At 41.3% G+C, this 12,440-nt stretch overlaps 1 protein-coding gene across 1 annotated transcript in view; it reads left to right on the forward strand.

Annotated features, from left to right (window-relative positions):
- Nucleotides 1-4,163: 4,163 nt before the first annotated feature.
- LOC125004439 (neuronal acetylcholine receptor subunit alpha-7-like) overlaps nucleotides 4,164-12,440 on the forward strand; it is a 48,655-nt gene continuing 40,378 nt past the window's right edge. Inside the window, exon 1 of the mRNA XM_047579031.1 lies at nucleotides 4,164-4,713. Within this exon, the coding sequence (XP_047434987.1) occupies nucleotides 4,644-4,713 (70 nt within the window). The 5' untranslated portion in view covers nucleotides 4,164-4,643. The remainder of the gene's footprint in view (nucleotides 4,714-12,440) is intronic.

The raw sequence follows: 12,440 nt of genomic DNA on the forward strand, positions 1-12,440 counted from the left end.
TTTTCTGCTTCACATCTGTTATCAGCGCTGTGAACTGAAGCTCATCTGGATGGAAAGGCTCAGACAAATATTCTCCGCAAGGTCAGCCTCACATGCATTCTTAATGATGCAACTCCTGGTTGTATATCAGTGGGAAATTACAAGGCAGGGTGCTGTCTGTGGTTGTAAGTTCTCGGAAAGACTTAGTCACGCATCCACATACTGATGGGACCTCCAGGCACCAAAGCAATAAGATGACTGCATTGCACCTGTGTTGTCCCTTATAACATCACATATTCAAGTTGTGTGCGTCTGCTTAGTGTGTATGAATGAGCTTCGTGACTACATGAGTCATGCAGTCAGGAAACGGTATGACACTGTGAAACGGTCGCTGAAGGTGCTGAAAAACACAACACAACACACTCCATCTCTCACTGCAGCGGCTGTTTCTGAAGGTGTGATCCTTTCAAAGAAAACACAGCCCGACTTGACCTTTACTTATTGTGTCTTTCTGTCGCACAGTCCACACAGTCTGAGTGAAGTGTTATTCATTGTTTGGTGCTCACACATAAGAAAGGGAGGCGACGAAATAGCTTGAAAAGTGAACAAGTCAGAGGCAACGGGAGAGGTTTCTGAGGAAGGATGTTAGAGATCTTAACGCGAGGCCACATCTACAGCGCATAGAAATGTCATGTTAAAAGGCTGCCTTCATGAAAGGAGCACTGCTGTGTTGACACTTACGTCTCTATAAACCAGAATGTTTATAGTATATAAAGAACAATGAGGCAAAGGGTGATGTGAACGCATCTAACCCTCCCTACCCGAGCATTTTAGCATCTTTCAGCTCATTATTTTGTCTTAAAGGAATCATATAGTTGAGTATAATGGAATTTATTTTAGTGACACTGTTCCGGTTGTAGATGACAACCCAGCAACACACTAACAAGTATTCTCCCTCAGGAGTGGGTGGAGACCAAAACTGAGCTAAAAAAAAAAAGAAAAGAGCAGCTTAGACACTGGACTTACGTTTGTTTATCTGCAACTACTTGCTGGCAGGTTTATCTTTATGTGATGATGATCCAATAGTGTTGAGTTTTCTTTTTCCACCTAGGAACAGTAGAAACAAAGCTGATAACACTACATATCGACACATTTTAAATAATAGGGTTTAAAAAGTTTCAAATTTGCATAGTTTTTGTACGCATTGTTCTATTGTTGTTTTTCCCCTCTTTTTGCCTTTTAAAGCATAAGGCCATGCCTCAATTAATTAATTAATTAATTTGTTACCTAGCCTGGTTTAATCAGATTCAATTCTTATCAAACTACAAGTCTAGAACATCACCACATAAAGTCATCCCAAATGATTTTACTGACATGTTAGATCTCATCTGGAGCATGATCAGTTCCCAACGGAGCGGTTCCAGACCAGCTTTTGGTCTAGTTTACAGGCTAATAGATACGAGTTCTTTGAGGTAAATATCACCTTCTCAAGCTGCTAACAATAAGTTCACCAGCAAATGAGTTCAGTTTGATGTTGCTGAGATTTTTGTTGCTGCAAACAAGATGCTGCCTCCTGCTGCTGATAAATCTCTGTAGGTTCATGACCACGTAGATATCGTAGATTTTGATTTAACATGGTGACGTTTGCTATGGCATATGCAGCTATAACCTCAAGTATAAATCACGCATGCAACTTTATGCTTCATGCTTCTACATGAGATTTTTTATTTATTTATGATATTTACAGCCTTTTTCTCAAGGCTACTACGCTGTGTATTAATGTGTATTACAAGGGAGGAGGGGCTCTCTTCAAGATGGATTAGAACACACAAAGAACGCACACAAGACTGCACTGTGAGCAAGCAGGTGCACACAGAAATAGACACAGGGAGACACACACCGTCACACACACACACACAATATGAATCCCCGCAGGCTCAGCCGGAAGGACGTTTATTTAATGTGAGTTGTTGGCAGTCTGCGTACATGCTTGACTTTGTGTCCAGACTGACGCCAGAGGGAGAAGGAAAGAGGAGGAGGGGAGGCATGAAGAGATGGGGCTTTTATATATATCTACTACGGCTGAAGCAAATGGGAGAGGGAGAGTGATAGGTCGCGAGAGCTCGAGAAACCCTGCAGGCACTCTCGTAATGGTCGGAGGACATCACTGTATCTGTTGCTCACAGACAGAGCTGCAGGAGTACAGAACAGAACTGATGGGAGGCAGAGAGGTGGAGGAGGAGAAGAGGGGGCAGAAACAACAGGGGACATGGCAGATGGGCAGAGTGAAAAAGAAAAAGGAAAACTAGAGAAAGAGAGGGTGAGTGAAAAGGTGACTAATAGAGGGGCAAGAGATAGAGAGAAGAACATGTGCTAAGACGGGGGGGCATAAATGAACGGATGCTAACCGATGAGGAACCAGAAAACGAGTGCGTTGCACCAAACAACTGTCTCCATACACACTAATGAGGCCACACACATGCTCTCCCATGCATGTGCACGCACACCAAAAACACACAACAGCGCTCTGTCTCATGCCATGGCCGTGTAAGGTGTGCTCCCTGCGGGCCCTAAAGGTGTTCCACCTCCTGCTGACAGCCCCACACTGGCTCTCAGGCAAACGTCTAGTTAGAAGTAATTACGTGATGCAATATGCTCTTGCAATCGGCCACATGCACCACAACTCACCTCACTGGACGGCTGCCACGCTGATTAAAGATGCATTCAGTTGTGCATGCCAACGTGAAATGGTGTTCATCTAACATGAATTACTATCTGCTCCAGTGCTGCATGGAGATGCTCATAATGCAGCAAGATATTGTAACCTTGAACTGGTAGAAAGATTTTGACTGACTTCAAAATTGGTCTGAAAAGTAAGGAGAATCAGCTGTTTAACCAACCAGCTGAAGGTCCAGTCCTTATTTTAAGATTTAGTGAAATTTAATTAGAGAACAAATAGAGTGGGATTCCAGAATAACTAGCAGTGTCTTTGATCTCCTTTTTGTTCACTAATCTCTTATATATCATACTCCACATTAAAAACATACAGTAATATTGTAATCTTACTTATTTTGGCCGTCAAGAGATTTGTTAAGTGGTTCTTCATAATACATTTGTCAAAAGCACAAAACCTACTTTAAGACTATGTGAAAGAAACCTAGCTACCATTCCTTCCTTCAGTTCTACTCATATGCTTACATGGTGTATTGGATTTTGTGATATACTGGCCATTAATTAAATTTAATGATCCAAGGATGCATGGGACCTGGGTAGCTTTGTTTAATAATTATACGTTTAGTTTATCCCCTTAAAAAAAAAAGAAAGAGAAAAGCTTTGGCAAAAGTTCAATAAGAGAGATCTGTGCCTATACCAAGTATTTGGGCTACTTCTGCTGCAAGGTGTTTGCAAAATGAATGTTTTTGAGATGTCAACACCATCCAATTATCTGTTTGCTTGCCAATGAGTCCCAAGGCTCTGTTGTTTAAACTCACTGTAATTCTGTCACTCTGAGACTATTTGTCTGGTCACCCTAATCTCAATGTCTCCACCACATCCTGGTTGTCCAGAGGGTCTATCTCCTTCTGCACCTCCACCACCACCACCAATGTCTAGATTTCAATCCCTTTCTACCTCTTTCCTCTAAGACATTTTTTCCCAGGGTATGTAAACTGAGGATCAGCACTGCTTAACATATCCCGTGTAATACAGAATATTATTTCATATTTAATTCACAGATTACTTTGAAGTGCTCTAACCGAAGGAAATACAGGTTAATATTCTCAGGTAATCCAGCGGGTGAGCGAGGCCAGGGACAGTGAGACAACATGTCCATTCTGGGTTACAAATGGCAGCTAATTATTGCTACGTGTCCAAACACAGTCGTTTTCTGACATTATCTTTAACACTGAATGTACAATGTCTTTACTTAAGTATAGTTTAATACTACCAAGAACTTGGATGGAGGCTCTGACTCTGGATTTGCATATATTATACAAGAGCCAATTGTCTTTTTTTAACACATAACTTCATTTAAAAGTTAATTTAAAAGTTTCAAGATCCAGGCCCCTCCAGCCAAATTAGGATGGTGAGAAATGAGGGCGCTGATTAAAAAGTAAAATCAAAAAGTAAAAACGTGGTCCATACTAAATTTGAGCAATAATAATAAAAATAGGAAGAACTGAAAAGAAAAAAAAAAAAAGTTTGTCCAAAGTTGAAGGGGCGGGGTGTGTCGCCCTCTGCCTGTTGAGATCATGCGTGTTCCCTCAGTCATCATCCATAAAGCAGCTGAGGATGAAACGACTGGAGGGGACCCCGGGCACGGACAAGACAGAAAACACTCAGAGGACACGCTCGAGATGTTTGATATGAAAGTACGGCTGAGAGCAGAGAGTAGGGAGGAGAACTGAATTCAAAGTGACTTCTGAGGTGACATTCGACCCAGACGCAAGACAGACAGACATCGGGTGTGTTTGTGTGTGCGCCCCTGAGCGCGCGTCTCCTCCAGCATCCGGCAGGAGGAAAAGGAGAGAGAGGGAGGCAACGCGACAGAGAGAAGGGAAGAGGGAGCAGCAGCAGCACCACCACCAGCAGTCTGACTAAGCTGCACTCCTTCGAAGTTTGACATCTCCAGCGGGCTGCACAGGGAGTTCTGCTCCGCCGCTGTCATGGAGCCTCGGAAGCGCACTGGATTTATATTGGTTGGAGTTTACCTGTGGGCGACATTCTGCTGTCAAGGTGAGTCACTGGAGCCTTCACTCTGTCTTCTGCACACGAAGGCAATGTCAAAAGACGCCAAAAGAGACCAAGAGAGGAGGGAAAATGCTGCTTGGCACTTTTTTGTGTTGGGTTTTTGTCATTTACGTGTCACTTATAAAAAGATCTGTCAGAAGGATGAGAGCCGATGTAAAGACATACTTCAGCTTAGTCTGGATGTAGCGCATCTGGTATGAGAGGAACGTCTTCATCTGTAAATAAAAAGGCAAGCACAGTAGATTATAGTAGATTATTTCTTGCTTTTATACATATAATTGAATAAATTGCGTGCTGTTTGCGCTATAATACAGAATATACAGAGAAGATTAGGTTTCCCATAGTTTCAATAAAAACATTTTGAAACTTGCCTGGATCTGTGTCTGACAGTGTGATTCCCTTATTAGTCTAATAACATCTGGCCCGCTCTAAGTGGGCGTCCTGGTGGAGATGCGTGTAGTCCAAGGGGCAGCCGTTCATCCCTTCGGTGTAATCTGCAGGATTGTTAAATGCGTGACTACAATACTGAGTTGGAGGACTCTCAGAGGGGGTTAAATCTCTGTGATATGGTTGAATCCCTGGTAATATATACTGTACATACATATGGAGAATTAACATTCCTTATGTAACCTTGCCTGACTGATGGAATACTCTGTGGTATTGTGGTATGCCTGCATGTAGTAGGGGGGAAAAGATGAAGTCAGAAATCGATAACTGTACCAGAAGGTTGATATGCTTTGCTTTCTTATTCATACGCTCCATAAAGAAAACTGGCAGTGGTAGAAGTAAGGGAGCTTTCAGTCTGTCAGTCCTCACAGCTTCCCCCAACATGTTGCACAAACAGGTTGATAACACATATGGTGATTGAGAACCTATAACGGATAGAGAGGAGACTTATCTCAGTTACGTCAAGCAGTGCAGATGCCATAGTGCTGGACCCACATACAGGAGCGCAGCAGGATGAAATAATTCAAGTTCAGTTTAATGTGACAGTGCAAGTAACAAACACAGCTGCATAGTGAAGCAGGATAATAATAATAAAAACAAGAATGTGGATGTTACTTAGACATGTACCACCCACCTAGACCAGACCAGACACCCCCACAACACAGCAATGACACTCCTTGATGGCAGCAGACATCCCCAGCAGGATGCAGCCTGACACAGATACACAAAAAACAGTTTAGGGACAACTAAGAACAACACAAGGTGTTGACCTGGCCTCTAAATTCACTAGATGCTAAACTGATCAAGTATCTGTGGGATGATTTGCTCTAATTTTTGGAAAGAAACATTGTTCATATCACTGCTGTACCCAGGGAAATAAAAATACAATTAAGGAAGGTCAAACAGAAAGTACAAAACTCAATACCACAACAACTGGAAAACAAGAGGAGTTTCTTAGACAAAGACAAAAAAGACCAGTGTTGAAGGAAAATGTTTGAAGTGCAGTTTGCTAAATCGATGTGCGCCTCTTTCATCGCTGACTCCAGAGAAGGATTTCTTTACGATGTTCCAGAAAGGTTTCTTAACAAATTGTAAAACATTGTTTCAAGGAGGATTTAAGCTTTCTTGAAGTTGAAAGTAGACTTTTTCCTTGATGTTCTCATCTTTAGCTGTTACTGTATCCACCCTCTGTTCCAAAAAGAGTGCATCCAATTAGTGTCTTTACAGCATGCCTGGATCCTGTCATAGCTCACCGAACGTGTGATTATCTGACTTTGGTGGTTGCTAATGAGATAAAATACTCTATATTATCAGTATCTTTTCTTACTCTGGGAAAATACACAGGTTTTGGCAGTTTAGCAGTAGAACAAACACAGAAAACTACGAGCTTAAATTAGAGTAATGCACAGCTTACAACTTCAATTACAAATTCAATGAAGCACGTACAGTGGGGGAAATAAGTATTTGATCCCCTGCTGAATTTGTAAGTTTGCCCACTTCCATAGAAATGATCAGACTCTGGTTTTTATGGTTGTTTACTGGTTATGGGTATAGACAGAATATCAGTCGAAAATGCATAAAAAACACACAATCTAAAAGTTATAAATTGTTATGTATTTTATTAAGGGAAATAAGTATTTGATCCCCAAGCACAACACAAGTCAGTACTTTGTAGAGAAACCTTTGTTGGCAAGCACAGCGATGAGACGTTTCTTGTAGTTGGTCACCAGGTTTGCACACAGCGCAGGAGGGATTTTGGCCCATTCATCTTTACAGACAGTCTCTAAATCCTTCAAGTTTCTTGGCTGCCTCTTGGAAACTCGGAGCTTCAGCTCCCTCCACAGGTTTTCGATCGGGTTAAGGTCTGGAGACTGACTAGGCCACTCCATGACCTTAATATGCTTCTTCTTGAGCCACTCCTTTGTTGTCCTGGCAGTATGTTTTGGGTCATTGTCATGTTGGAAAACCCACCCACGAGGCATCTTCAGTGTTCTTGCTGAGGAAAGAAGGTTTTTGTCCAAGATGTTACAGTACATGGCTGCATTCATTGGCCCCATAATGCGGTGAAGTTGCCCTGTACCCTTTGCTGAAAAACAGCCCCAAAACATGATGTTTCCACCTCCATGCTTAACCGTGGGTATGGTGTTCTTTGGGTCATACTCATGTTTTTTCATCCTCCAAACACGGCGGGTCGAGTTAATGCCAAATAGCTCAACTTTGGTTTCGTCAGACCACAGCACTTTCTCCCAAGCCTTCTCTGAGTCATTTAGATGTTCACTGGCAAACTTAAGGCGGGCCTGTACATGTGCCTTCTTGAGCAGGGGGACCTTGCGGGCACTGCAAGAGTTCAATCCATAACGGTGCAGTGTGTTGCCAACTGTTTTCTTGGTGACGGAGGTCCCAACTGCTTCCAGATCATTAACAAGCTCCTGCCGTGTTGTTTTAGGCTGCTCCCTCACCTTTCTCATCATCATCCTCACTCCATGAGGCGAGATTTTGCAGGGAGCTCCAGACCGAGGACAGTTGATGGTCCTTTTATGGGTCTTCCACTTGCGAATAATGGCACCAATAGTTGTCACCTTCTCACCAAGCCTTTTGCTGATGGTTTTGTAACCTATACCAGCCTTGTGCAGGTCTACAATCTTGTCCCTGACATCTTTTGACAGCTCTTTGGTCTTGCCCATGGTGCTGTAGAAGTTGGAATGTAAGAAACTGATTCTTAGAGCAGGTGTGCTTTATATACATGACGAGTTAAGATCAGGAGTATTGGTAATTAGTTGACTGAGCACAGCTGTGTGCCACATGCGCACCAGCCAATCTGTAGGAGCCTGAATTCTAAGTGAATTGTTGGGGATCAAATACTTATTTCCCTTAATAAAATACATAACAATTTATAACTTTTAGATTGTGTGTTTTTTATGCATTTTCGACTGACATTCTGTCTATACCCATAACCAGTAAACAACCATAAAAACCAGAGTCTGATCATTTCTATGGAAGTGGGCAAACATACAAATTCAGCAGGGGATCAAATACTTATTTCCCCCACTGTATATACCGATTAACAAAATGGGTATTAGTTGCCTGTGTTGACATGTGAGCAAAGTCATTTTGAGGATCAAGGCAATTGATTAAGAATCATCTAGGAGGAAAAGATAGGTCAAAAGACGATTATTTTAAGACTCATTTCCATTTAAATGATTGAGTGGTCTGTGCATTCAGGGTTCTCAGTCAAGCCACTGTTTGTGAGTGGAGACAGAACGTTTCTGACACAAAGGTTTTTAATACATTTGCTTGTATTAATAAATGTTCACGTGTTGCAAAGATGCAAAATAATGTGTAGCAATCTAAACAGCAACCAAAGTTAGCTAGCCGCTGAGAGTAACATCTCATGAGATTGAATGCTAACCTGAATGCTAACATAGTTCAGTGCCTCAGATTAACATTCAGAGTAACGGTGGCTGTTTTACATGAAACTAAATACGAGCCGAATATAAATGCAGGAAATTTATTTTTGCTTTCTGAATCCATCAATCATGTTTGTGTTTTGCCATTGGGATGCAAGCATACTCCTGGAAACTTGTTTCCACAACCAAAAGAGTGACCTTGTTTGATTTTTGATCATGTTTTCCTCACCTGTAAGAATCTGGATATGTATTGATCTCATACAGATACTTGGAAATCAGCTGCTTTAATGTGCTTCGATTTTAAACCTGACCCCAAGTTCCTCCATGTTCAGACCAACCTGAGGTTAATCGATATTTGATCTGTCTTTGTGGTGGCACACAGGAGTATTGTCACGATAACGGGCGCTGGCATCTAAATGTTTTCATCAGTTTGCAGTGAAGACACTTGGATGTAACACCGAATGTAACACATGTGCATGGCATTAATATGTAAGCGGCAATATGGAAGTGATCATTTTCACTGTGGTTTTATATCAGGGCTGAGACTGGGCCTTACAAGAGGGAGTGCCAACAGTTTTATGGGGTTCTTTATTCAAGCAGCTATCAGCCTTTAAAACAAGCTTTAATTTTCATTGTAAGCTGTAAATATTGACAGCTGGTTGCCCCCCAGTATCCCAGCACACTCTCTGATGAGCACAGTTGTACAATGATCTAGTATTTATAGTTTTTATTATTCATTTTTACTACTCTGCAAACTAAACTGCCTTCTGGGGGCATTAAACATTGACTCAAGTCAACCTTTGGCCCTCAGCCCTCAAGTGGCCCATTTATTGCTGCGAGCCACAAGCTGTTAGGGGGTGCCCTCCGGCCAACTAATACGGGTAAAGCCTAGATAACGATTTTGCCCTGGGGAGTAAAGTTTCTGTGTTTTTATAAAGCTGCTCTCTACTGTAGTCAAACGACTCTCTAAACATGACCTACAAAGACATTGAAGGCTTTAAATTATTGTATTTTACTAGAATTAGAGGAGTACTCCACCAATAAAACACATCAAGATTACTAGTCAGTACTGCAGTATCCTACTGAAGTAGACCTTATGTCTTCTTTGAGTCTGGAGAAAATAAATTTAATCAGAAGGAGAAGTCCCATCTATTGCAGTGGATACCACAGGACCTTATGTCAGAAAAGAATATGCGCGGAAGTCAACAACGAAAGGTGAATAATTTCTTAATCCTGTTTGAATTGTGCCATGAATTCCACATATTATGCTTGTCAAGGACGAAGCTATTTTTTTTTTTTATGTCAGGGTTCCCCCATGAATTCAAAGGGGATCGAAACATTACTTGTCTTTCACCATTCACTACCATGCACATTTCTTCCAAAATGAGGAAGAAGGGGACAGGACTTTGTCTCACAATACAGTCATTATAATATCATCAGGGTTATTTCATTTCGGGCACCTTCATTACAAAGAAACAGAAATGTTTTTTTTATAGACGTCTGTGGAGCTCAGGGAAATGTGTTTTAGCAGACTGACCCCTACGACCAGCTGTGAGGACGTAGCAAACTAAACTGCAGGAGACAATAAATGAAACAAATACAACCAAATAGAACTTACATTTTTATTTTGATGATTTGTGGACACCTACTTGGTTACAGGGTTTGTGTGTCGCGGAGACGCTGATTTGTTACACTTGTGTGTGCCATTTTGTGTGACACTCAACAATGAGAGCGGTGCAGACAAGTCTGTAAAAATGATTTTGAGGCAGCGTATACTTTCAAGGATGACCGACTCATAAACTAAATTGCTTTTATGTGTACTGCTGCAGCACCCAATCAATAAAAAGAAGCTCGGTTTTTATTTCTGTACAGTACATCCAAGCTTTATTGAGGAATGATTGAGGAATTGAATGCGCTCCCCCAGTGGGCTCTGAAGTGGAAATATGAGAGGGAACTAATGCAATGAGCAAGATATACAGAAGATGTTTGAACCTGACTGATGCCTTCAGGCTGCTTTAAGACCCTGGGATGTTCAGCGTTTATCTGGTAGATGCAAGACAAAAAGAGTGCAAAATAAATGCATTCGTCAGCGGGAGGCTCTACAGGTAAAATAAGTATTTTGAGCACGTGGCTACTGGTAAGGAAAGTCACGCAGTAAACTACAGCACACAAAGAATGTGAAGGAAAGTAAAACTGCTTTAAAGTATAACAACTCTGTGGTACAGATGTGCATAATATGTAAAAATAATTGTGTAACCAATTTTTGGACACACACTGTTAAATCGATATATTGTATGATTGTGTTGTTCAAAGCAGCAGTGAATTTTTGGCTACATTTTCTTGTAGTACAATGAGCATCAGGTTGATTTTCAACACAGGCCTGTTTACACAGCTGCTCTTGAAAAGTGCCGCCTTTTGGATCTTCCTTTAGAAGATTGAAATTAGGACTTTAAAGTGCCCTAGAGGGGAGTTTATACACCGCAGCAACACTAGACTCAAGAAATAATCAAGAATAATAGACATTTAAGTACTTGAAGCTCTGGGCAGGATTTGTGTAAATGTGCTGTGTGCGTCATTGTAACAAGTGTGATAGCGCAACTCAAAAGGCTTCATTAAGGTAGAATAGTGCTTTACTACAGAAGACTATAGCTGTGAAACTTGATGACGTAGGAAAGCAGATTCACCCCTGCTCCTGTCTCTAAACCCATCTAAGTGGAGTTCCCTTTGAGATTAACATCCAATTGTACAGGGAACACACATTTTCTAACCAGACAAATCAAAGCAGCATCACTCAGTGTTGCAATAGAGTTCATTAAAATGTGTTCACATAAATCACTGATGAATGGATGTATGGAGGGACAGGCAGACGGATGATGACAAATGATCCCTTGTAATTAATGAAATCCTCCAGCCTCTGTGAATGCACTGCTGCAGGGTTGTTGTGAGAGACAAGTAACACGGTAACAGAAGTAAACCCCAGTTCACTGCCCCGGTTTACACAGCTGACAGCACGACCTGTCTTGTTAAAAGGAGGTCAGCGGGTTTTACGTTACACAGGATTATTATCAAATTCAGATGCAGAGAATGTGAAGGCAACTGCTGCAGTCAGGAATCTGTAAATGGGGGAAAGAGCCACTGTCTACACTCAACCTCCACTCCACCTCGTCTCCCTTGAGTCTTTAATCAATAAACAAAATACCTTTGTACTCACAGTTGATGGATTCTCACATTTCATTGACATAGTTGTTTTCAAAGATCTCTTTGGGATTAACACCTGTAATAACTCCTGGCAGTTATATTATGGTGTCCTGACACACTAGTACATGACACACACTAGCATAGTACAGTATCTAGTACCTACTAGGAGTTATCAAAAACATTTCACATTTCCCTTCAATTGTAACAGTTTATTATATAAAATGAGATAAAAATATGTTTCTAAACATATAGAGATAGTGACTGGCCATAAGATTAATTTTCATCAAATACATGTGGATTGTACATGGTTACATAACCTTTAAACTACGGACATGAAGCATCACCATATGGAATACTGTAAAAGTAAATATTTCACTCCCAGGATGCTCCCCAGTGAAAACCTAAACCAGGCCTAATAACACAGACATGCAGACGGTGCATGAGGATGAGCTGACATAAGTCATCACAGTTAACTGAAGTCTACCCGGTATGGTAATAGCTCAATAATTGTAATTGTAATAATAGCCTCTGTCCTGGAGTGTGCAGATCTCTGCTAGAATACAAACTGTTTAGAACGTACTGTACCTGAATGTCTCATACAGGAGGCACAGAGTGTATGTGGAGTGTGCCTAAGAACAAAAGCAACAATGAAACCTCTTT

Source organism: Mugil cephalus, chromosome 2 (genome assembly GCF_022458985.1).
Source record: "Mugil cephalus isolate CIBA_MC_2020 chromosome 2, CIBA_Mcephalus_1.1, whole genome shotgun sequence".
Lineage (NCBI taxonomy): Eukaryota > Metazoa > Chordata > Actinopteri > Mugiliformes > Mugilidae > Mugil > Mugil cephalus.